Source organism: Nycticebus coucang, chromosome 15, assembly GCF_027406575.1.
Source record: "Nycticebus coucang isolate mNycCou1 chromosome 15, mNycCou1.pri, whole genome shotgun sequence".
NCBI lineage: Eukaryota > Metazoa > Chordata > Mammalia > Primates > Lorisidae > Nycticebus > Nycticebus coucang.
Genome location: NC_069794.1, coordinates 13,904,059 through 13,930,663, shown reverse-complemented (window position 1 = coordinate 13,930,663; position 26,605 = coordinate 13,904,059). Strand labels below are relative to the sequence as shown.

Here is a 26,605-nt window from a genome sequence, read left to right as displayed (position 1 = left end):
TTGTGTACTTGTGCCTTACTTAGCTTCCTCATCTGTAAAAGGAGGTCAGTGATAGAGTCCGCCTAATGGTACTCCTGAGGATTATATAAGTTAGTATTGGACTGGACAGAGTGGCTCACACCTGTGAGCCCAGCACTTTGGGAGGCCAGGATAGGAGGATCACTTGAGACCAGCCTGGACAACATAGTGAGACTCTGTCATTACAAAAAAATGGAAAAATTTGCTGGGAGTGGTATTGCACACCTATAGCTACTTGGGAATCCGAGGCAGGAGGGTCCCTAGAGCCCAGGAGTTTGAATTTGTAGTAAGCTATGATGATGTCATTGCGCTTCAGCCTGGTGACAGAGAAAGCCCAGGGGAGAGTAAGTGGATTTTATAATACAATCAAAACGTCAAAAAGCAGGATTGGAACCAGGCCTCCCGGGCTAGTGATTTTTCTTTGTCATGCTGAGGAATGACTCCAGCTTGGGGGACAGTCAGATAGGGCCTAAATCTAAATCACTTTCACCCTTCCAGCAGGCCATAGCAACACTGTGCTGTTCACAGTTGTTATTCACTTATTTTTTTTAGTAGGCAACATTGTTTAATTAAATACCTTATTGATCAACCAGGCTGACATTTAAACTTTGTCGTTTTTTTTCCACAAGGGATTTCACTTTATTACATACTTTTTTCCTTGACATTTCACTGTTGTAATTTATCATTAATTCCAGGGGAACTGTTGTAGGATATGATATCCTTTACACATGTGTGGTATTTTATTATATCATTTGGGTTGTAAGAATGTTGATAGTTTATTTCTGGAATAATATTGAAACTTAGAGAATTTAACAGTCTATTGTTTAAAGGCTTAATAGAAACTGCTTTCCTGTACTCACCTTGAAGGGAAGCCCTCTCATGTCTAATTAAGTGGATTTGGTCAGCTTTAGGAAATGATTCCTTTTCCGTAAGGTTGTATAAAATAATGTCATTACTCACCCCAGAATAGATGTCAGTGAATTATTGTACACGATGACGGATGGCTGTGTTTAAACTTTGGCATATATTTATTAAGCATCATTTCCAGAGTGTTTGACACTTTAGCAGAGAATGATAGAAGGAAGGAGAATTTCTTTTACTGAAAACTTCCTTATTAAATAATGAGGCCATTGGGAACATGTTGATTTGATTTGGAAACACACTGAACGATTTTTTGTAGTTTATTAAAGAAGATAACTAGTGATTTTTTTCCCCCTAAAATGTAACTTCCCAGACACATTTTTAGTTATTTATTAAGTAATTTCTTTTCTCATGAAGTAAAGGAGGCAGGTTGCCTGGCAGGACCTCTGGATCACCTGCCAGGAGCCAGGCGTGGGCGTGACTGAGCCAGATGTGGACAGCATATTGTCTGTCCAGTGAGCCTGGGGACTCTGCCTCTCACTTCTAACCTCAAGCTGATCCTGCCACCTTTGGTGGTTATATCTACTCACCCCCATTTCTGTAAATGAAAAGCATCTCAGAGTAGCCCCGCACTGGAAGCAACCACGTTTTTTTCAGTAGGGGAATGGATAAACTGGGGTACATCCATACCGTGGAAAGTGCACTTTCCAGCCTCTCACTCCAAGGTGCGAGCCATCACCTGTGTGCTCTCTGACTCCTGTGTGTGCCCCTTATAAAGTCCCTTTCCTTAAACTCAGGCCCCTCTGCCCAGCTTGCCTTGCCAGAGTGGAACTTTGGAGAAGGCATTGGACAGATGGCAGTGGGGGGCCTGCAGAACAGTGGTGGACTGGGGAAACGGGGCAGTGACCTTTAGAACCTTTTTGGACATCCCCCCTCAGGCAGCCACACTGAGTGAAGCACTCCCTTGTTCCCTCACTAGCATCTAGTTTGGACCCGCCCGTAATTCCATCTTCTTCATCCAATTTGTCATCAGCATCTAGTTCCCAGCACGTGCCCCCTTTACCTCTCTTCTCATGGTCACCACTGTCTTTTCCTGCACGGAATGTTCCAGATGTTTCCAAACTGACTTCATCCAGACAGCACACACTGTCCACTTTTTTTCTTAAAACTGCACGATGTCACTGTTACTCAAGAACTGTTAGCCTTTTTTCAAAGACTAGCTGACAACGTCCTCAGGAAAGTGGCATCCTCTCTTTCTGAGGTTTAAAAAATTCTTGTACGTCATCAAAAGTTAAAATAATATACAATAAAATTATTAAAACTGAAAAATAAATTCGTGTAATACCTGTGATCAGAAGTAAACGTGTTGCCTTCAATAATTATCTCTGGGTTTTCTTTATCTCTTTTCTTGCCTGATAGATTATACATCCCACAAAGACAAAACCGTCTGGGGCCACACATCACTGCTTTGTGTGCTTAGAGCAGTTGCTGGAACATAATAGGCCCTTGGAAGAGTCTGTTAATGGTGATGATCTCAATTATTGTGACACTTGAACGATAGGATACTTTAAACATGTTTGTTATTTTCAAAGGCATCAAAGAAACAAATTCAGTTTGTTTCCTCCTCACGGGCCAGGCAAGGGTTGGGGGCTTCCCACAAATATTTGAGAAGCTAACTGGTGTTGGTTAGAGAGACTTTGTTTAAGGAGTGGATGAGAATGATGTGTGTTAAATAGAGTAGTCTCGGCTCAGCCTAAGAAATGGGCCTCTGTTTATATTGCAGGGACATTGTTAGTGTGGAATTGAGGGAGGCCAAAACCCTCTGACCACCTTTCTCCTATATTTTATTTATCCTGATCTTTTATTTAAAGATAGAACGAGGGATGAGTTAAAGTTTGAAATTTGTATTTTCAGAATCATCAAGAAAGTGGCATTATTAAAATGTGAATTATTGGAGGTTTTTCCCTGAGTTTCCTGAATTTTCTACTGAGCATGAACCTTTGCTTCATGGTACCTTTTACTTCTACTTCAGGGATACACATTTTTGTCTTTTTTTTGACAGAGTCTTACTCTGTTGCCCAGGCTGGAGTGCTGTGGCATCAGCCTAGCTCACAGCAACCTCAGACTCTCTGGGTTCAAGCCATCCTTCCGCCTCAGCCTCCTGAGAGTTGGGACTACATACAGCCTGCCACCGCAATGCTGGGCTAATTTTTCTAATTTTAGTAGAGGCAGGGTCTTGTTCTTGCTCGGGCTAGTCTCGAACTGCTGAACTTGAGTGATCCTCCTGCTTCAGCTTCCTAGAGCATTAGGGTTACGGGTGTGAGCCACCGTGCTCAGCCACACTTTTTAGTTCTTGCGTGTGTATTTAATGAAGAAAATATACCCTACCAAATCAGTGAAAATGCAAACAAAATGATTGGCTTAAGTCATTTTTAGAACAAGGTTAAAGGATAAATTAAAAATTAATCGGAAAGGGAATTACCTTTTCTTGCCAAGCGCTGTGGGAAAAATTAGGCATTCACTGCACTTGGTACATTTAAGCAAGTTAAGTACTTAGTTTATGTCAGGAAGTCCTGTTGAGACCCTCAGAAGTGGGGTCGTGGTTCTCAGCCTGCAGCCTGCGTGGAACCTGGAAGGCTTGTTCAAACCCAGACCCTCTGATTCCAGGGGCCTGGGCTGAGGGTGAGAATTTGCATTTCTGACGCTATGCTGGTGCTGACCACTTGCCAGCACATTCTAAGACCACTGCACGGGCTGGGCTGGGCTTTTTCACTCTGTTTTTTAGGTAAAGGAGGTGACTTCCAGAATAGATAAGTGACTGGCCTAATGTTCTCACAGTTCGTGAGTCCAAGACCTCTGAGTGTGTCTTTCATTGAAACAAGAGAAGTGATGTCACACTCCCCGGTAAGGGAGGCCACTCCCTGCCCCTCAGGACTTGGGAAATTTGGGAAAAGTACAAGGCCTGGGAAGTATATGAAATAAGCTAAGTATAAGGAAAGCCCCAGCAAGGATAAAGTAGGAGGGGTTTTCTCCCTGAAAGAGTAGATAGGAAAGTCTTTCTGGAATAGGCAATATTGGGGTTGGCTAGAAAAGAGAGTTCTTTTTTTTGGACGTATATTTTATTTCTTTCCTCCCAGTGTTTTCTTTTTTAAAAAATGGTATGTCATAGTTGTACACATTTTCGGCGTACGTGCAGTATTTTGATACCTGAATTGAATGTCCAAAGATGAAAGCAGTGTAATTGGGGTATCCAGCACCTTTAATATTTATCTTTGTGTTGGGAACATTCTAATTCTTCTCTTCTACCGTCTTGAAATATACAATAAATTATTATTAACTATAATTTCCCTGCTGTACTGTCAAATACTAGAACTTATTCCTTCTGTATTTTTGTACCCACAAACCAACTTGAAGAGAGTATTTTAGCAGGAAGGACCAGAATAGCAAAAGCACAGCACTAGGAAAATGTAGGCGTGCTACACCTTGCAGTCCAGTTGGATTAGAAAACGTTGAGCTGGGAGGAGACACTTGATGGCAGATCATTGAAATGCCTCGCTGGGAACGTCTGCGTTTGCCTTGATACTGGTTAGAGTCCAGTTTTTGAGTAGGAGGGACATTAGAGTCCAGTTTTTGAATAGGAGGGACATGGTTAAAACTGGACATTTGAAAGAACCTCTATGAAAGTGATAAAAATCAGCAAGTTTTTTGTTCTGGCCTGAGTTTCCTTTGAAGTACTTTCCAGAGATTTGTTGAGGTTAAGATAGCCTATTTAATTAAAAAAACTTTTCTTTTAAACGATGGCTGCTGGGAAAAGACAGAAGTCATCTTTAATTGCTGCAGCTAATTCTCGCTTCCTCCTTCTGCTGGTGGAATGAGGCTCCCTCCTTGCAGAGAGGTTAACATGCTGGTTTCCTTCTCAGTGATGAAACAGGCTGAAGATTTCCCCCCTCTCTGTAAAGTGTCTGGTTGATGTAAAACAGTTGATCTGCAGTTGTTTTTTGCTCCCTGACTTTTTGGAAATAAGCAAATCTATCTGCACAGATAGCTGTTTTTGAACTTTCTCAGAACCCCTTATCTGCCTCCTTGTGAAAAGCCACACTGAGCCTCAGGTGCTTTTGCAGAGCTGCCTGGCCAGCAGCATTGCTGGCTTATCTCCTCCATCCCCAGGGGACAGAAGCACAAGGTGGCTTTGTCACCAGGAAGTCTCTCCCAGGAGCAGAGCCCGATGACGGGAGCTGTGGGGGTGATGATCCACCCTTTATATGCTTTGCTGTCCCCAGCATCAGACATGCTTCAAGTCCCTCCCCTCCCCCCCAAAGAGGCAAATGGACCCTTCTTTGCTTAGAAGCGCTATGGGGGCTCCAGAACCCAGCCATGGACCCTCCTGCAAATCTACCTCTTGGGCTTCTCCTGTGAATAACAACTTTCTAAGAGTTTTTCTTAATCTGGAATTTATTAATTGCTAGTGTTTACAACAGGAAGGGACAAAACAAAAAGTCACTTGCAGAAAGTTCGTCCTCCTCTGCCTGATTTGATCGGAAGTTTCCTCCCCAATTTATTGTGATTCTGTCTCATTTAGATTCACACTCTAAATGGGGCCGGAGTATTCAGCAGGATGGTGTGCTTTTAAGAGTTAACATTTTAAAATTATTTAATTACTTCTGAATAGGTATTACACATATGTGTATGGGGGCAAAATTAAAAACCCACAAAAGCATCCAGTGAGAAGTGGGTTCCCAGCTCTCTCCTGGTCCTCCCTGACCAGGTGGTCTCCTTGGGGTCAGCTGTCTTACCAGGGGCTTCTCTGTCCCTCTGAGGTTCTGTGTTCATGGAATGTTCATGGACACATGGACATGCTTAGCAGATTTATTGAGGTATACGTTACAAATCATGACTTTGACCTTTTTCAGGGATACAGATTTTTAGCAAATTCACAGCTTTGTATGGCCATCACCACAATCTAGTTTCAGAACATTCCTGTCACCCCAGAACGATTCCAATCCCTTGTGCCCTTTGCTGTTAGTCACAGCTCCTGCCCCAACCCAGGTAGCTAACTTTTTGCATATTTATCCTCTAGATAAAGCCTTTTCTGGGTATTTTATAAAACCAAGATCATGTCTTTGTTGCCTTTTGCATCTGATAACTTTTCATTTAGCCAAATGTTTTTGAGGTGTCTCCATGTTGTGGCGTGGGTCTGCATTTTGTTTCTTTCTATTGCTGAACATGGTTCCCTTGTATGGAAGGGTCACATTTTGTTTTTCCATTCACCACTTGATGAACATTTGGGGTATTAAGCTGTCTACTTAGTTAATTTTTGGCTATCAAAAACGGCATACAAGTCCTTGCATGCACATACGTTTTTATTGATTATAGGGGAGACATATAGGAGGAGAATTGCTGGGTTACTAAGGGAAGGGTTTTTTGGGTTCTCTGCTAAATTTATGGTTAAATTCTTAAGAAACTGCCAAAATGTTTTCTGAAGTGTTCTCACCAGCCCACCAACAAGATATGAGAGTTCCAGGATTTTTGAATTCTTGATAACACTTGTTGTTATCTTTTTTGTTCTAACCATTACAGTGGGCATGAAATACCTCACTGTGGCTATAATTTACATTTCTCAGGGATTAATAGTGTTGAGCATCTTTTCATGGGCTTGTTAACCATTTGTACATCTTTGGAGATTTAAATTCCATAGTTTTAAACCACGAGACAGTAGCTAACTTACAATGTCTCTCCCATCATTTCTCTTCCTTTCTTTTTAGCTGTGTTATTTCTACATTGTCAGGAGTTTTGTGACTCTGCAGCCATTACAATTATTTTAGCCTTCTTACAGTATAAGTGGAGTTAAAGTTTGCTAAAAATTGTTTTTCATTCTTTCACCACTCACCTCTCATTTTGCTGAAGTTTATCCTTTAGTAGTTTTTTCAAGAAGGATTTGGCCAACATTCTTCTCTGAATCCTTGACTGTTTAAAATATTTGGTTGTTATATTTGAAGGAAGGTTTGCCTCAGTTTAAAGTTTGGGGTCTTTTGTATTTCTTTGAGGACACTTTCGCTCTTTAAGCTTTTAATGTTGCTGTGAACAAATCTGAAGTTTTGTCCCCTCAAATTTTATTTGAATTTTTTCCTAGGTGCCCAAATGATGCCTTCCTAATTTTTGAACACCAGCTCTGACCTAGGATATGTCACGATGGCGATCATTTTAGTAGTTATTCCTGAGATAGGACATGTTCCTTTATTATGGAGAATTGCTTTTAATTTTTCATGTTTTTCTAAATTATGCCTTAACTTTTTTTGTTGTTCCATTCTTTAATTTTCTTTTATTTAGGGACACTGATTGTGGATATGTTGGATCATTTTTGTATGTCTTTTGTATCTTATCAATTCTCCCTGTTAAAATTTTTTGCTCACTTTTCTCAGTCTTTCCACTTAAGTCCCTTGTGTTTTCACGTGTACATATATCCTTTTAGCTCCTTCCCATTTGCCTGCATTTTGATGATATTTTACTTTATTCTTTCACACCTCCCCTTCTTTGTTTCCTGTGAGTGCGTTCCCAGAGCTTCCCTGAACTCATTCATGAGTCATGTTTTTGTCTATGGATCAGTTCTTTCGTGAAGTTTTGCGAGTTTATGATAATATGTTTGGGCAAAAGTTTAGGTTTTTACATGTAATATTTCTTTGGATGTTGATCTGTCATTTATTTTCATTTTTTTCTTAAAGCATTTTCATAGAGGTCTTTTTTTTTTTTTTCTGTGACTAGGTGAGTTCTTTAGGAAATAGCCATTTGCAGGAGCTTCAGGTGGGCCAGCAGACAGAGCCCTGTCCTAAGCTGATAGGAATCCTTCTGACTGTAGGTGGGGGTGTGTGTGTCCATTCAACTTTCGCTTTTCTCTTGCTTGCTGAGACCTTGATAATGAACATTGATGGCGTTCCTAGTGCCGACTCTGTCTTCTTCACTTTGCCTCAGAAATAGACTGCTTTCTACCAATATGGCTGCCCGTGTGGCTTCTCATTTCATATCACACTATGTCCAGGGAAACCGTTCATGCCAATCTGCACACCTGTCCCTGTTGTTCCAAGAAAGTTATTGCTGGTGTGTGACTTATTTGGGATCTGCAGCCGTGGACTGCTTCTCTAAGCGTTTTCCTTCTCTTCGGTGTAGTTTGGCAACTCTTTCTCCTATTTTTGCGGTTTGGGGTTACAGATAGCTTCTGATTTCTTCAGGGATGGAATTGACATTTTTTTTGAGTACTCCTTACTGTTTTTTGGTGAATTCCAAGAGGAAGTCTTTAAGTCAGGATATTACAACAAGACAACGCTGTTTTTTTATCTTTTTGCTGCCAGTTAAAGGTCTTGGTACCTTTCTCTGCCTTTAAAAGTTAAAGCAACTTTTCAAAAAGAGCTAAAGAATAAAGTTTTTGCAGTTTTGCAAACACTTTTTACTTTGAGGTGAGGAATGATCACATTACTAGTCATGTATCACAAAGAAAGAAATACTAGTCTCCTTGGCTTTGTCTATTCCTCAAGGAATTCAGAGGTCTGAAGCAGTTAATGGAGGTAAAGTCACAGTAGAATGTGGATTAATATTTGTACAGTGCAGACCTTTAGGTTTGTTAGACTTGTTTACCTAGAAGATGGCATTGTATTACTGGGCTTACCGGTTTAGATATCAAAAATTGTGGTTGCCCATTATGACTCTCTGGCGTTCCTGAGATGCTCCGTTGGCCTTCTTAGGATGCTCAACTCAAAACTCTTGGCTGGATTTATGTTTCTATTAAACAGACCTTCCCATGTCAGCAACAGTCTGCATGTAAGTATGGCAACAAAAAGAAAGTGTGGCACACTTTGTTAAAACGTTAGGCACATCTACGGTGCATCTTAGAATGGGTACAGGCGAAACCTACTAAATGCAGAATACAAGTGTCTACATACAATAACTAAGAAAATGCCATGAAGGCTACGTTGAACAGTTTGATGAGAATATTTCAGATTGTATATGAAACCAGCACATTGTACCCCTTGATTGCACAAATGTACACAGCTATAATTTAACAATAAAAAAATAAATTAAAGAAAAAAAAAGTTAGTATCCAGAAGTAGAAATAATAGAGGCATGAGGTCATGGGAGGACTAAAGAAAAAGGAAGTGAAATTGCCAAATATCTGTTAATGGCTAACTCAGTGAGATTTTTAAAGAACAAGGCGCTAAACCTTAGAATATATAGGGTGTCCATAAAGTTCATGTGCAGTTTAAAATAGGTGTCTATTTTAAGTAAATATATATTTATTTGGGGATCTTTGGCAAGAGGGAAAGGAAAGCTCTTCGCTTAGGCAAGACAAGGAGAAAATGTATTTGCAGGGAGGGACCTGGCACCTCTGAGCTGGGGTGACATGGGGGAATAGCACCCTTCCTTCCTGCTGTTAGCTCCCTGGATGGGCATTGGACCCACAAACAGGTCACCCTTCTGATACTCAGAGGTAGGAGGCTGAGCTGAAGCCCAGCGTGATGGACAAGTTTGTGGCCTTTGCAGGGAAGAGCAGGTGAAGCCAGGGGCAGGAGTAGGGAGAAGTGCACAGAGGAGGCCGGGAACGGGAACGGTGAACTTGACTGACGGCATAGTTTTCTCTGGAGGTTGCATTTATTTTTAACCATGAGACAATAAACAGAAAATGTATATGGAAATAATTTTGCCCTGCCTAGGGAAGATTATTTTGAAGACGACTGACTTCACAATGAATATGTCGCCACCCACATTTGGTTCACTGAGCCAGTGTTGAGGGTCTGTTTTCCACTTTGGTGAAAGGTGCTGTGTGCCTTGTGTTCTAGATTAACGAGGCCCAGTCTTGCCCCACAAGACTAATGTATGAACGAACCCAAGCAGAGATCACACACCGAAGCAGATTAGAAACTGGTTCTTAGAAAAGACTTATTTATTTGGTGCAGAAAGGAGAAGGCATTTGTGTAACCGATCTGTGAAACCAGGCATTCAAAAAAGGAGCAGCAGTTCTCAGAAAGGCTGTCCGAAACTAGCATCGCCTTCTCATTAGAGCCCCATCTTAGAGGCTTACTTAAGGAAGGAATAATAAAGTTTGACGGCTGTGGTGGAGAGTTGGTAGGAAGGTCAGAGTGCTAGAAAGCAGTGTTCAGAACAATGACCAGGCCCTTTCCCTGTCCAATTCAAGGGCGCGTCGTCTTAGGCCCTGGTGATTGAGTCACTGAGCCAGGTCTTTGACGTGACCCCGTAATTTCTCATCTGCAGATCCCAGGCCCTTATGACTGTGGTGAGAACATTCGAGTTTTCACTAAGGAGAGGGTAAGGAATTTGTTGAGGAACTTGTGGATGAACTTCAGGAGAAGGATGAGAATGAGTTGGAGGCGAAAACCCTACAAAAGGAGATTTACAACCAGATGGGTTTTCCTAGTAAGAGCTGGAGCGTGACTGGTTTTCAGGTGGGCGTGAGGCGAGCACTTGGCTCTGCACCTCACACCGCAGGTGGCTCCGTGGCGTCTTTGCTGGTGAGTGCCCCGGACTCTCTTCCCATCCTGCTGTCCCGTCATCTTTCTTCGGGAACCCCTGTGACCGGGCACCGTGCTGCTTTTTGCTTTTCTGGTTCCACATTCACCGGCTGTCATCCATCCTTACGGCTTTCACTCATGGGAGGAGACGGACCCTGTGCCATCCCCCTCCTCCTGCACAACCTACAAATGCCCTTTAATGACCCCGCACAGTGTCCCAAAACCAATTCAAGCCATCCCATCCCCGCCTGGTTCTTTTTTTCTGCCCTGACTTAAAACTCTCTGATCTCTGTCGGACTTCTGCCTCCCGCTCTCCATCATTAACCGTTTGTAGCACCGAGGTGTAATTTTTCCAGAGTTGGGGGTTACAGCGTCAGCTTGTCATTTCCCTGCTGCTCTCCAAGTTGTCACCTCAAGTGTGGGTTGTTGTGGTGGCTTTGTAACCGATGCCCCAGCTCCCACCCCCGTCTCTCCTTTTCCATCTTCAGGTTCGACTCGCTACGATTCTATTTTTGTTGCGTCTTTGTTCTTACCCCACCGACTCCCCACTGCCGACAGGGCAAACACCGTGTTTGTTTCTCAGCCAGCCACCTGAAGCTCTATTATCCCATTTCAGACTGTTTCTGAAACTCATCTTTGACTCCTCGGCACTGATTCTCACTCTCCTTCCACGTGCTGTCTCATTGCTGTCCTGTGACGCTGTTGACGCCGCCGTCACTTCTCCCTGGACTGCCTTTTCCTCGTGTCTCCTGTTTGAGCCCAGATCGAGTGCAGCTCCCGTCTCCTCCTGCTTCCACTGTCTCATCTCATGTGGAAATCTCTTCCCTTTGTGTTCTTGTGACACTTGACATGTAGCCCCGGCTGAGGCGTCCAGTCATCAGCAGCCAACATTGAGCCCCACTTTATGCCCAGCGTCGTGCCTAGGAAGGTGCTGAGAGGCAGAGAATATTCAAGATAGGGGCCCTGCTCTAGGGTGGCCATAGTGCCCTGGGGGAAGAGGCGTGCAGGACGTGCTCAGGGCTCAACTGTCACAGTGTGGCTCCAACACAGTCGTGAGCACAGAAGGGACAGTGGCACAGGCGCTCTGTTCCAGGTGTCGGAATGTGACATTTGAACTGAGTTTTAAAGCGGTGGAAGTTTCCAGGTGGAGAGAGGGGATAGTGTTCAGCCAGAGAGCACCGCGCCTGTGAAGACCTGGGACCAGACAGAGGCAGGAGGGAGGTGCGGTCTGTGTGGGGAGGAAGGAGGACAGTGTTGTGTTTTTAGGAAGTAACTTTGTTAACCCTACAACGCAGTATGTAAGAATGGGTTTTGGGGAAAGGGGGAAGAGTTGGAGGGGTGGTGGCAGGAACGAAATGAATTAGGAGGTTATTGTAATAGAGACAGAAGAAATAGAAATTGAGAAAAAAGCCCCTGGCTTATGTTGCCCATGTCTGTTGTGAATATGTATTTATTTCTTCTCTCAAATTATAAGCCTGAGCTCAGCGATGTGTTTTACCCATTTATCTTTATGATACCACATTAGTGTGTTACTGTGTCCGTAAGAGGTAATTAATGGATGCCAATGACATGTCTTTGGTACTGCCTGTCATCGTCCCACCAGCTCTAAGGTGTGAGAAGTAGTGCCGAGCTCATTGTAGACGCTGAATAATTAAGAGCTAACTGTAATACTGGAGAAGAGTAAAATATGCAACGTTATGCAAAAATATGCAAAAGCATAAAATAAGCAGACTGTTTCCATGGCCGACGTGCTTACAAGTCACATCATGAGTGAGTGAGCTGAAGCCTCCCCTGTGAGCCTCCTGTGCGAGGACGGGGGACAGGGGACAGGTGCTTCCCTACCATGGTGTGGTTCAGGGAAGCCCCTGTAGCAAAAGGGAGGTAATGGACCGCTTCAATGAGGCTCCACTCTGATGTGCTTTTCTCTCTCTCCGCTTCCTGCAGGTATTCTGTAAGTGACTTTCACCATGGGAGAGATAGAGCAGCGGACGACCCCAGGATCTCGACTGGGGGCCCCAGAGAATTCGGGGATCAGTACCTTAGAACGTGGACAGAAGCCGCCCCCAACGCCTTCGGGAAAACTCATGTCCATCAAGATCCAGATGCTGGATGACACCCAAGAGGCGTTTGAAGTTCCAGTGAGTTGATGGTGTATCTGTGAACCCACAGATGGGCATGGGAGGGAGGGAAGTTGGCTCATTCCTGAGTTCAGCGACATGAGGTGGTGGGGAGGCCTGCATGTTCCCACCCCCTCCATACCCCCAGCAGCTCTGCAGATGCATTCTGGTTCTGAGCTCTGGTTTTTAGTCTTATGAGTAAACTACCCACTGAGTGCTGTCTGTGGCTTTGCTGCTTGAATTTTACTATGACCTTTATTTGTACAAGTCCATACATAACGTGTGCATATATATGATATGTATGTGATGTACAGACTTGTAATTGGAGGGGAGAGTGGTTTCGTGGGTGGATCCCAGTTTAATTGGCTTATTATGTGCAATTCCTCTTCTTACATTGGGGTGTGTGTGTCCCACGTACGTCTAGATTACTAGCAAGAAAAGTGCCATAAAGCCATGTACAATAGAGCCTCCATAGCTGACCCTCTCTCCACACGGACCACCTCCTGAAGTTGCCCTAATTTTCAGAGACTGTCATGCGCCACATGTCATATCAGTACAGTTGGCCTTGTTCTTTATGGTGACCACCTCTGTGTGTTGACCACTTTGTTACAGCTCCTTGGGTGGGCAACTTACAGAGGGTCTACTGTGTGTGTTTTCATATTTGGAAGTCAGAAAATATCACGCTCTCAACCTCAGAGGGTGGTGTGGGTGAGGGTAGAAAAGCCTAGATCCAAGCCCTAGGCTAGGCCCCATGTTGGGCGAGGAAGGTACAGCTTGGGGGCTGGGAAACAGGCAGAGGAGGCGCTAGCAGCCTTGGCCCCTCTGAGCAGTTGGAGTCTCCTCCTCAAACAGCCCCTGCTGGAGGTTGAGGAGCCCCCACCTGCTCCCTGCAGCCTGAGGCGAGGGAGGGGCATGTGTCTGGTGTACTGGAGCTGTGAGTGCCTCTCCCTTTGCCTCGGGTCAGGTCTGGAGAATTCTCAGCATATCTCAGATTAGGTTTTAGGGTATCAGACACCACATCTAATATTGTTTGTGGGGAAGGAAAATGGCTCTTGTATCCCAAGAGACAGACAAAAAAATTATCCTGTTTTTTTTTTTTGTGCAAGAGTTGCCTTGGTTAAAGTGCTGTGGCATCATCAGAGTTTACAGCAACATCAAACTCTTGGGCTCAAGAGATCTTCCTGCCTCAGCTTCCCAAGTAGCTGGGACTATAGGTACCTACCACAACGCCCAGATGGTTTTTCTATTTTTAATAGAGACAGGGTTTCATTCTTGGTCAGGCTGGTCTCAGAACTCCTGAGCTCAGGCAATCCACCTGCTTTGGCCTCCCAGAGCGCTAGGATTACAGGTGTGAGCTGCCGTGCCTGGCCTGGGAGACAAACTTTGGGAACACCTTTTCAAGTGGACATGATCTATTATCCCTGTTGGCTAGAATGACTGAAATTTAATAGTGGGTATTAACGTTGGTGACCCATCATTTAATCACTTATGGGATATGATTCAGTAAATTATATTTATTTCAAAGAACAGTGTTCAGAGAGTGTAAATTAACATAAGTATCTCAGGGAAAGATAAGCTCAAAATAGCTATGTTTAAAACCGCCCATTTATGGGACATTTTAAACAACCCTTGTGTCTTTCATTTTCTTGTTGTGGAGTTCCTATCTTTCAAGGACCTGGGAACGTCTTCCTATTTTGGTGCATAAAGCCATTGCTAATCTAAAATTGCAGGATGCATTGTGGAGAGCACATGATGTCTTATTAGAATTCAGCCTTCTGGAACCTGTGACCCACATCGGCCCCTCCCCAATTTTTTCTCTTTGTTGCAAGACTGGTTCAGCCAGGTATTTAGTTTCAACGTTTCCTATTTGGTACTGCTCAGGACTTCTGAGCCCAAGCCTCTAGCAACACATTCTATTAAATGGTGTTGTCTTCAGTGTTTGGACTGAGGAGCTGGCACATGCTGCTGCTGTGTGTTAACTGCAGGGATCATTGAATTGTATTTCCCTTCAGTACTTCAGTTTCCTGACACCAGAGAACACCAAGACTCCATTCCTAGCTACTGTTTAGCTGGAAACTATAGAAGAACTTCCCGCCTGAGAAGCATTAATAAAAATGTGTTTTCATCTTTTAAAATTGTCTTTCATAATTTCTCATGGCTGTGCTTTGCATTTGTAATCCCTTTGGAAGGAATCTTTCTTGAGACAGAGACTCAATTTTCTTGCCCTCGGTAGAGTGCTGTGGCGTCCTAGATGACAGCAACCTCAAACTCCTGGGCTCAAGTAATTCTCTTGCTTCAGTCTCCTGAGTAGCTAGGACTACAGGTACCCACCACAGCGCTCGGCTATTTTTTTTAGAGATGGGGGTCTCACTCTTGCTCAGGCTGGTCTTGAACTCCTGAGTTCAGGCGATCAGCCCTCCTCGGCCTACCAGAGTGTTAGGATTATAGGCTTGAGCCCCTGTGCCCGGCTAGGAATCTTTCTTATTCTCTTCAGTAAACTCCTATGCATCTGCAAAAGGCCTGTCAGTGTTACCTAGGTACCTCTCCCAGTGGCTGTTTTATTTTTTTTTCTTGCTTCCTGCAGACCTCTTTACTCATATACCTAGGGCGGAGCCATACTGCCTGGGCTCTCTGCCTAATTGTTGGTCAGCTCGGACAAGTTAGTCAACCTCTTTGTATCTGTTTTCTTCTCTAGGAGGCTAATATAACCCCTACCTCATACTTTATGAAAGTAAAAAAGAAGTATACAAATAAAGTGTTTGGAACAAATCTTGGCACATGCCGAGAATACACATGATGAACGGTGTCAATGAGCATTTGCCACTGCGTTGCTCAGGGACCTGCCTGTTATCTCTGTATCCCCAACATCTAATGCCTGGCACATAGTAGGTGCTAATTAAATGTTTACTGTCTGAATGTTGTTAGTTTATTTTGCAAGTAGAATTTGTGCCATTGTTAGTTTCACACACCCCATTCATTCTCATTTTGTTTTTTTTCCTAGTTTCGTGAGAATGTTTCTACTCATCCCCTGGGCAACAGATGTATTCCTTAACTGGCTATAGAAAGCCAGATATCAGCACTTTTATTGATGGAGCTGATTCTAAATTGCTACCGTATGTTCTTTAAGAACAGCCAAAGCCAGACCATCTGGCAGCTGGCGGGCATCAGGGCAGGCTGTGGTGACTCAGTTGTCAGTGATGGGGAGGAAGGTGACTACAGGATCGCAAGAGACTGAGCTTTGCTAAGACTTCATCTAGGCCAGTGTCTGACCCTGGATGTGTCCTCCTCACGAACGTGTGAGCCCTCCTCTGACGGTGTCCCCAGTGAATATGAATTCTCATTGCTCAGTTGTCTGCCACACAGAGGAGCAGGGCACGTGGCCAGAAGTCCCTGCAGTTTCCTTTGGAGATGACCATGTCTTTCCCTGGGGACTGGATTCCCTGGGAAATTGTATTTCCTTATTCCTTTTGTTTTAAAATATGGACGCAGGCAAAGTAGTCATTTTAAATGTAAATCTCGTGAAGACTCACAGCACAGAGAACCAAATTCTACTTTCCACGGTTGTCTGTTATTTATCGCCTTTAAAACGTTATTTCAGAGTTTAACCTTTTGAAAGGCCTTCGCAGTGAGCTCTACAGTCTTTTCCATTATGTAGCTCGTTCCACAACCACCTTTGCTGTTGCACTTGCACAATCTTTTTAGGTATTTCCTCTGCAGAGTGGAAAGTTCAAAAACAATATTTATAGTAACTTCTTGCCTGGTGCCTTATCATCTTTATGTGGAAAGTCCTGAGCAAATAAGCCTCACCCTGTGGTTTATGATATATGCAGTTTTGTCTTCTCATCAGAGGTTATGAAACAAAATGATTGCTGGGCAAGGGTTAATGACCTCCCCCTTCCCCTGAAGGTGTCTGGGAAGGTTTTGTGTGTCCCATCCCCGCGACCTTGCTGGTAAACAAACACCGCTCCTACTGACGTAGGGGGATGAAGCAGATGGTTTCTGAGTGTGTTCAGTTTATGTGATTTCATTAGCAGTGTCACCATAGGGAGAGCAGTGGAAATTAAGGGAGCCATTTTTGCCAGCGGCCCTAGTGAAAACTATGGGAAAGATGCTCACAGGTGACAAAGGGACACCTAGTGTCTGTTAGCAGGAGTGGCTGGTTGCAGGTGTGTGGACAGTGGCCCCGAGGCCCTCACTGGAGCAGAGTAAACTAAGCGTCATCACAGGAAATAGTTCTTGTAGCTCTCCAGTGTTGGTGCCTTGTCACTGCTTTGCTCAGAAGCTTTTCTAGCTCCCGAGGTTTCTCTAGCTCTCTCCTTTGCTCGAGGAGGAAGTGTGGATTTCTCAGTGCAGGGAGTCTGGGGAGGGCCCGCTGCACAGGGCAAGGTCCTCAGCCGCTTCAGAGTCATTCTCAGCCAAGTCCTGTGCTTCGTCTTCTGCATTAATTAGCATCTCTGCTGGGAAACTCTTTATTTCTCTGCCTCAGTGTTTTTCAACCTTTTTTATCACATGGCATATGCGAACCTATAAACTTCCACAGCACACTTAAATTATGCTGTTCAAAAAAAAAAGTAAAATATATATATATGCTTACTGTGCTTTGAACTTTTTCCAAAAATAATTAATGATCTTTAAAAATTTTTGCAGCATACCTAAGATCCTCTCACAGCACACCCGTTGAAAGTCACTGGTCTATGTGCTTATTAGTTTCGGTCTCTGCAGGCAGAGTGTGAGCTCCCTGCGGGGGGGGAAAGGCCTCTGTCGCTTTGGTCCATGATCATATCCTGCACCCGAGCTGTGCCTATATGTGTAACCACCAGCCACACTTCCGCTTGGTCACTTAACCCTCATAAGAGTTACAGGACATGCTTGGTATTGTCCCTCGTCCCCAGCGTTATGGGTGAAGGGCAGAGCTTTTGAGCCACTTGCTCCCATTTGCACAATATTAAGGTAGGGCTGGGGTTGCAGCCCTGGGCTCACCCACCTTCCCCTGCGCTGAGCTGCCTGCCCTGGGAGATGGGTGGGCTTCCACCGCCTCACCCCACGGAGTCTTTCTAGACTTCCCCCCTCCAACTCCCAAGCAGGAGGCCCCAGTTACAGCTGGTGGGCCGCCACCACCTCAGTACTCATATGGCCTCACCTCCGTGCTGCCCCTTGTCCCTGCCCCTTTCTGAACACACTCCCCTAGCAAACTTAGTGAGCTCCCACGGATGCCAGACCTTTCCCTGCCCCCGTTTCAGGCCGCTTTCTCTCCTTACGGAGCTGGTTATCTTACCTCTCATTAGATTTCCAATCATGGTCTCTAATCTTACCTCTCTCACTAGTTCCTGGAGTTGAGACTCAGTTTCCTTATCTGCCAAATGAGGCATTTGGGCCAGATGATCTATATTAAAGGCTTCCTCGCCTTTGCTTTTTTGGAAGTCGGGCCCCTGTGTTGGCATCCTTGTTGACGATTTAACTTTTTATCATTCTGTTTGTGAATTCTCTAGACAGATGGTAAATTCCTTGAGGAAAGGGATTTTTAATCTTGAAACAAACCCCAAAGCCCTCAGAGCCTGATCAGACTTGATAGGTCCTGTGTACATACGACGTGCTTGGTGAGGATGGATAAGCATACCACAACCGACACAGGGTACACCCCTCGACCCCTCAAGGGGCGTCAGGGAGTGTTGTGATTGACCTTGTGCATGTGTGGAGTGGGTCACTTCCAAAAACCTCACTGAACCTGAAAGTGCTGAACTCCACAGCTTGACAATGGGAGGGGGAAGACTGGAAGAAATCAAGTTATTTTCTCAGTAACACACTATAGTAGAAAGCTCAACAAGTTTGTTGAAATCAGAAGACCACTAAAACTTTTAAAAAGATGATTAGTTTGCATGTCATGATAACAGAGACCAACCACAAAGGGCATTTTGTTTTTTTGGTTTTTCTTTCCTGGCATCAGAATTGCTGGTACTATCTTGGAGACCTAATCAGGAGTGTTGTAAAGTTAATCTTTAAAGGATGAAACATTGATTTCATCTTACTACCTTTTAAAGCGGTTCTTTCATTTCTTTAATTTGCACTGAAACCAAGGCTTGACGCCACCCGAGAGCTGGTTCTTCCAAGAGCTGTGGGTTGAGGAAAGGGCTGCCCTGGTTAATAGAAATCTAAAGCTGTCTTCATAAGCTTCATAAATTCCATAAGCTCAGAGAAAGGGCTGGAGCAGAAGTTTATCTTTCCAAAAGGCTCTGCGTCTCCTCTTTGGGGCCTTCTGAGTTGACCTTAGGAAGAGCAGAGGCTGATGGCCACTCATTCTTAGCTACTGTGTCCTCTTTGTCTTTCCTGCTTTTAATGACCCTTGTTTCCCTTTTTAATTGCTCTTTCACCAGCTTAGGGAATGTGCCCTTTTTGGTTAAGTGCTAAAAGTCTTTCCCCCTCCCCACAAAGAGGTGCAGTATACATTTAACCTGAGATCTTACAGGAAAGATACCCTCCTTTTTTGGGAAAGTGTTCCTCTGCCTCTCCTGGAATCACAAATCTCTGGCAGTGGGGCTGGCCCTCAAGCTGATCAGGGATAACGGAAGAAAGGTGTATGCACCCCAGAGCTGCTTTATTTTCTACTTTTGTACAAATGGCTTCACATGCAAGAGGTGGGAGTGGTGGAGGAGGACAGACTTCAATAAAACTTAATTGGCCCTTTACGCCCAGAGGGAGCCATGTGTGCTGGAGCTGCACAGGCTGGCTCTTAGCAGCCCTGCTCTGACCCAGAATGAGGCAGGGAATTTCACACGATGGCCCAGCTTTTCAAAAAGAAGTCAGTGTCTCATTCTCCTTATCACTGTTGCTTTTGGCTCTTTTGATTAGCAAAGTTTCCGAAATAGTATTTCCATGCATTTTGCTTTGTGCGGTCATTTCTGTGTTGTATTTAATATTGAATGATATATGGGACCTGTCTGGGTCAGGCCTCATGAGATACATTTAAAGGCTATTTTCATGGATCAAAAAATTTTTTTCCATAAATAATTTCAGCTAAATACCATTAGCCTTTCTTCCTAGCTCTTTGGAAGCGTAGAGTAGAAGTTAAATGTTGGCCTGAAATGTCTGTTGTGTGCTCCTTCAACTGTGGTTGAGACCCTCATGATCAAAGTCAGTTCTGTAACTCTGGAACGATTGCAGTCATTCCTTAACAGCTGTTTGTTATTTTTTTCCCTGAACAAAGACTCACTCAGTAGAACCTAATAAATAAAAAGAATAAACTGTAATTGAGAATGTCTGTAGCTGACATTAAAATGGGCCCTATTCTGAGAAAGTGTAGGAAGGTTGAGAAGCTGCTATTTCCCCCCTTCTCTTAAAAGGAACAATAAATTTTCTTAATTATAAAGAAACAGTGGTTCAGTGAGAAAATGCAGGCCCTTGGATTCCGATTTCAGAGCTTCCTAGTCATAGCCAAGGCGCTAACCATTCTCTGTCCGCCATTCTCTGTCCGCCTCCGACTGTAGTGGGCCCAGCTGGAACCCAAAGGAAATAGTCTCTGTAAACAAATAAACAAAAAAAACCCCAACACAATGCAGAGTACACATGTTGGGCTCTCATAAAAGTTAGTCTTTTTCCTCCCTTTAATTCTCAGCTTTAGTTTCCTTCTTGTTCTTTAACAGAATTGAGACTTGCTTTCATGGTAGAGTTATTGGGTAGATCAACTGGACAAAAGAAAGCATCTGAAAGCAGTTTAGGCTAAAAAGCGGTGTTCTTGTATCAGGGGGAGTCCTTCCTCTCTTCTTTTTCCACAGCCTTCTGTGTCGGCTCACAACAGATCAGGACCTTCTTTGGAGGGTGAATCATTACCTGAATAGTGCTGTGTCCCAGGTGGCTTTCCGAAGGCTTGTAACAACCAAGTGCCACTTGGACTTCTTCCGTTTCTGCCAAGCACATTGACTGCCTTTTTATGGACTTACCTGCCCCTTCTCTCTGAGCTTCACTTAGATGAGTTTTATAATTGAGGGGACCTGTTCTTTTAGCTCATAAGTTTTACATGTATTTTTGCTTTGCAAATTTCTTGGTCTCTATTTCCATGGTCTCAAAGCCTCTCTATTTTTATTTCATTTTTTTGAGACAGAGTCTCACTCTGTCACCTTGTATAGAGTGCCATGGCATCATCATAGATCACAGTAACCTTGAACTTCTCGGCTCAAGTGACCCTCTTGCCTCAACCTTCTGAGTAATTGGGATTAGAGGCACCTCCCACAACACTCAGCTAAATTTTCTATTTTTAGTAGAGATGAGGTCTTGCTCTTGGTTAGGCTGGTCTCGAACTCCTGAGCTTGAGGGATCCATCCATCTCGGCTTCCCAGAGTGCTAGGATAATAGGGATGAGCCACTGCGCCCAGCCCAGAGTCTATTTTTAGAGCCAAGATTTTCCTAGGAGGACAGTGCATCCTTCCAGCATGGACTAGACAAATGATCTCAGGGTGGACATAATTTCAAGGCCCACTGGGGCAGGTCTTAGCATTGTGGATGGGTTCATTGGAACCAAGTGCTTGGCTGGCCAGATGCTGCCGAGCCTGAATGTAAATATAAAAACATGACACATACAAATCAGACTGATTTATCTGCCATGTTTTAACATTCAGTTATTTGTGTCTTCCATCATTTTGAATGTTAGAGTTGGGCATAATGGTTTTACGGTTTTAACTCATAAGATTGGGGAGGATTTCATCTGTTTGGGATTTCTGTTCTGTAGGTGGAATGATCATGTACAAAAGCAGTTCTCAAAGCCTTTGGTACATTGTGATTTTGAGTGAGAGCCTTGTAGATTTCTGTTTCTTCATTTATATTAACAGGAAGTTGGACCAGATACCCGCAGTGGAATCTGGTGGCTCTGGCTTTATTTTATGGAATGTGATATTGGAAATACGATAAGGGCTCCATAGATGTTTATCAACACGGGAAGCAAGGTGCTGCCAGTGATAAGAAAATGAATAAAAATGGTAACTAGCCTATAAATCCCTTACTGTATGCCAGACATCGTGCCAAATCTCACTGACTGCTCATTGGCGAGCGCTGGTATCGCTGGTTAGGCTTGCAGGGCGTAAGTGACCTGGTGTAGTTCAGCTGGGGAGAACGTGGGGTCTCAACCCAGGATCACCCTATACCAGTGTTTTGCAACCCTTTTTTTAAATTTCAGGGCACACTTGAATCTATAGTTAAAGTTACACAGCATATTTACATTATGTTGATCAAGAAAAAGTAAAAAAAAAAAAAAAAAAAAAAAAAGAATATATTACTGGTTTGAACTTCTTTTGAAAAATAAGTAATGATCTCTAAAGATTTTCACAGCACCCTGGTTGAAAATCACTGCCCTATACTTAAGCAAGTGTTTCACCTGTTCTGTTAGATGGTCCGGACCGGGAGCAGCTATTAGGAAAATGTAGCCCATCGGCTGTGCTGCTGCCTGGGCCAGGTGCCAGGGGAGTGAACAGGACTGAGTCTGCAGGAAGAAAGCCCAGTGACCAGAGGCAATGTCATCGAGACTGGTGATGACAGACAAGGTATAGATAGCATGTCAGAAACTGACAGATTCAAGAGAGATCCAGGAGAATGTGATGGGAGCAGGGAGCCCCTGAGGGAGTGCGGGACATAGACAGTCCTGAGGTTTCCATCCTGAGCTACTTGGTTGTGTCACTAAGGATTAGGAAGTTAACCAGCCAGGCCTGTCTGCAACAAATGTTTTACTAGAAATAATGTCTGTCTTTACTGGACAAAAAAGGATCATCGCTAATGTTGCAAATAAAAAGTATTGCTTATTTTTATTTTATTTATTATTGTTTGGGATTCATTGAAGGTACAAAGAATTAGGTTACACTGATTGCATTTGTTTGATAAAGTCCCTCTTATAATTGTGTCCCACCCCCAAGAGGTGTGCCGTGACCCCTCCTCCCCCCATTGCTTTATTTTTAATTACAAAGAAGACTCTGTGGCTGTGGGGATTAACTTCCAAGATCCATAGCGATTATGTATATGGTACAAACTAGAAATCACAAGTGGAGGTTGATGGCTCAGTTTCAAGTTATGTTTGGGAAATTATGTTTACTCTGCGTTCTGGTTTCCTCATCACCCCAGATGCCGCTCTTTAGCTCGCCCGACTCTGGTGAGCACAGAGCTGGGAGAAAGTTTAGATCCAGTGTCTTCAAAGGACTCTTTGCAAAAGCGTTGGAAAGGAGCTGGGCACTTTCCTTAGCGTGTCACTTGGTTTTGATGTAATTTTCTCACGACGCAAACTCTATAGTGCATTTGGCCGTCACACCCTCCTGCAGTGGTCACTTGTCAGTGTGTGTTTCTGGCAGCACACAGCTCTGGTGCCTTTGATGCAGGCGTGAGACTGAAGGGCTGAGATGTTGGAAAGCGGTGTCTGTGGAGTTGTGAGAGTGTCACAGCTGTACCTTTATTCGTGGTGGGAAGCTGACTTCGTTTCCTAGGGCTGAGAAGGTACTGCAGACTGGGTGGCTTAAACAACAAGCAGCTCCTGTCCCACAGTTCCAGAGAGGTGGGTTCTCCATAGCTCAGCCTGTGTCTACCTGCCCACACAGCCCCTGCTAGGGCCTCCCACCTGCTGACCCCAGCCGAAGTGCATTGGCAGGGAAGGTGGGCTGAGCAGTGTGTGGGGGCCAAGCTGTAGGACACAGTGTGGGAACAGCCAGGATGCCCTGTCTGGTTAGAGATGAGCCAGACTCCCATCACACTGTGGGCTCCCTCCATGCCTGCCTGGCCAGCCTCTGGTGCTGTCTTCCTCTGCTTCCATCCCTCAAGTTCAAGGGCCTGACAGCTGCTGACCCCTCCATCTTTAAATACTGCACCAATAGGACATGGCTTCATGCACCAGGCACCAGCAAGAATGCCTTTGATTCACATAAGAATCCTGGGATTCACCAATGTGCTTATAATTTGTGGATGATCTTAGTGGAATTCAAGTGATTAAGAGAAAGAAAAGGGCAGGTTTTAGTAGTACTTGTAGCATACATCGGATGTAAGAGTTGAAAGTAAAACTCAGAGGTTAACTATCTCATAGCATCCCTTAGTTTGATTTAATTATTTTTGTAGGGTCGAAAATTTTGAAGTGATATATTTTACTAGAGCTGTCAGACAGGACATCTGGTTTCATAATACAGTGTTGAGAATGACTTCCTTTTGTTAACTCAGTTTTAGTCGTATTTCACAGCTCACTGTATCCAGGAAAGTTTCACGGCGATGACCTGGCTTCCTGTTGCTGACCACGTGGTTAATCTGTATGGACTTGGGCCATCGCTCTGATCCAGGCCTGTGGTTTGGGCCTGTCTCTGGCCCTTTCTTCACATTGAACAAGGAGGACTTCCACTCAGCACTGGAGCGTTTGCTAACTGTGGACTTTCTGAACCCCTCTTTTTACTTTTCCCTTCCTTTCCATCTTAAGGGTCATTTCTCTCAGGCAGACTTTCCTGCTCTTGTCCTCTGCTGCCTCAAGTCTCTTTTGAAACTCCTGAAAGGTACATGGCCATCTTGGAAAATAAAGTTCTACTTTTCTCCAGAGAACTGGTTCAACAGAAACCAAGACCCTGCCAGCAGCCCTTCGGCGTCCTGCCAACCAGGGCTGTTCAGAGTCTTTATGTGGGTACAAGTCACACTGCTTAGCTTCCAGACTTAGTTTTGCTTCTTGTCTGGCTACAAAAATGCTGGACCCAGGGGCCTGCAGAGTTGGTTTTGTGTTTGGTCATTGTTTGGTGGTACAGAAGGTACCAGATGAAAACAAGTGCCTTTTCTCTGTGCTCTGTACCCACATGAACCCTTGAGGGAGCCAGGTACGTTTGTCAGTCTGCTGGCAGTACAGCGCTTTCTGCTGCAGCATTGGGGGAAGCTTGTCCATTTTTCCTGAGAAATCCATCACTTAATGCCTTAATCTGACATTTGTTAAATTATAACGTATTAGTTTGTTAGTGCTGCTGTAACTAAGTTCCACAAATTGGGTGGCTTAAAGAACAGAAATGAATTGTCTCTAGATGAACAGTCTGAGTTCAACATCCCAGCAGGGTCGGTTCCTTTGGAGGGTTTGAGGAAGATCTGTTCTACCCCAGCTTCTGATGGTTGCTGGCAATCTTGGGCATTCTTGGTTTGTAGTTGCATCACCCCAATCTCTGCCTTCATCTTCACGTGGCTTTATTGCCGCTTGTCTATCTCCAAATTCCCCCTTTTTTATGAGGACATGATTGTATCGAAGTCACCCTAATGACCTCATCTTAATTTGGTCATCTGCAAAGACCCTGTTCCCAAATAAGGTCCCATTCACAGGTCCGAGGGAGTCAGGACTTCATCTTTTCGTGGGAGGCAGGATTTGCTTCACCTCAGATGTATAACAACTTCCATTGTTTGTTTGTTATGAAACATCATTTGAAAAATGGTTGGACCATTTACGGCTGTGACTTCTAGCTGTGTGACTCATTTTCCCAGTTTTCTGCTGTGGTTCCTTTGGCACACTTTGTAGGCTGGGACATTTTCCTGGTAAGTGGAGGAGACCAGAACTCTTAAATCACGTGTACGCACACTCGAAATTAGAACTAAAGTATGGGTGGCCATAGGAGATGAGAAACCTCAGCTGCACGAATCAAGCGAGCCACAGAAGCGAGCTGATTTTGAGTTATTTTCCGTTATCACTGCTCTTGGCTCACCATCCTCCAGGGAATTAGTACTGAGAGAGTGCTGGCCTGAACGTCACCATGTAGCGCTGCCCAGCTGGTCTTGTTAACATTTCTAACATTCATCCTGATTCTGGGAAATCTCTCTTCTTTTGATGTGGTCCGTGTTAAAAAAAAAAAATGAATCTTCACTTCTCTCCGAGCGTTCACTCAGTCTTCAAGAAGTTATGTCCCCAGCCCCGGCCAAAAAAAAAAAAAAAGAAGTTATGTCAGGGAACGTCACTGGTCATGGGAGAAATGCAAATCAAAATCACAGCAAGCTACCACCTCGCACCCGGTAAGGTGGTTACTATTAACAACAACAACAACAGAAAATAACAAGCGCTGCTGAGGGTGTGGAGAAATTGGAAGCCTTGTACACTGTTGGAGGGAATGTAAAATGGTGCAGCTGCTGGGGAAGACGCTATGGTAGTTCTTCAAAAAATTAAAATAAAGTTACCCTATGATCCAGCAATCCCGCTCTGGGGGTATGCCCAAAAGAATCAGAAGCAGGATCTTGAAGAGATATTTACACACCCATGTTCATAGCAGCAGAATTCACAATCTTCAGGAGGTCGGAGCAACCAGAGCGTCCATCCTTGGAAGAATGAATGAGCAAAATGTATACGTGTGAAAAATGGAATATTATTCAACCTTAACAAGGAAATCCTGCCATATGCTGTGATACGGGTGAACCTTGAGAACATCCGACTGAGTGAAGTAAGCCAGTTATGGAAAGAAGTATGATTCTATTTACATGAGGACTCTAAATAGAAACAGAAAGTGGAACAGGGTAGTTGCTAAGGGGCGGAAAAAAGGAGTTGTTTAATCGGTACAGAGTTTCAGTTTTGCTAGATGAAGACGTTCTGGAGATCTGTATCTCCAGAGATGAATATGCTTACCACTACTATACCCTCAGAAATAATCAAAATGGTAAATTCCATGAGATGTATTTTTTTAAATCACAATTTGAACACATATTCCATGGATCCATATAATCTAGAAACTAGTTGACATAGCCCTTACTGATTTGAGTTAGAGTTGAAGGTTCACTGGCGTTTGCTGCATCGCTTGGTGTTTGCTCCCTGGTTAGGGGGTGCACTGTTACCATTGTAGGGATCTTGCCTCCCAGAGAGATGTTCCATTCCTTTAAGACTGGGGCCAAGTTCATTGTGACCTCCCGAGTTACTAGTATGTTTCCTGCACATACTAGGAGTAAAAAGTCAGTAGGTCTTTTTTGTCCATTGATCCACTTGTGGGACCTTTAGCCAATCATTTAAGTCTCAGGATCAATTCGCCTCTCGTTTTATCTGCTGGTTTTTACTCTATGTAGTGGTTGGGAACATTTTGCAAAGACAGAATTTCAAAATGATATTGAATTTACTAAAGGTGTTAGGCATTCCCTATTTCCTAG

The 26,605-nt window shown here is 44.0% G+C and overlaps 1 protein-coding gene across 3 annotated transcripts in view; it reads left to right on the top strand.

The window, feature by feature from the left end:
- FARP1 (FERM, ARH/RhoGEF and pleckstrin domain protein 1) overlaps positions 1 to 26,605 on the top strand; it is a 285,816-nt gene that overhangs the window by 58,453 nt on the left and 200,758 nt on the right. For all 3 annotated transcript variants that reach the window (XM_053563575.1, XM_053563573.1, XM_053563574.1), the window contains exon 2: positions 12,339 to 12,532. In XM_053563575.1, coding sequence (XP_053419550.1) covers positions 12,362 to 12,532 — 171 coding nt within the window. In that variant the 5' untranslated portion in view covers positions 12,339 to 12,361. The remainder of the gene's footprint in view (positions 1 to 12,338; positions 12,533 to 26,605) is intronic.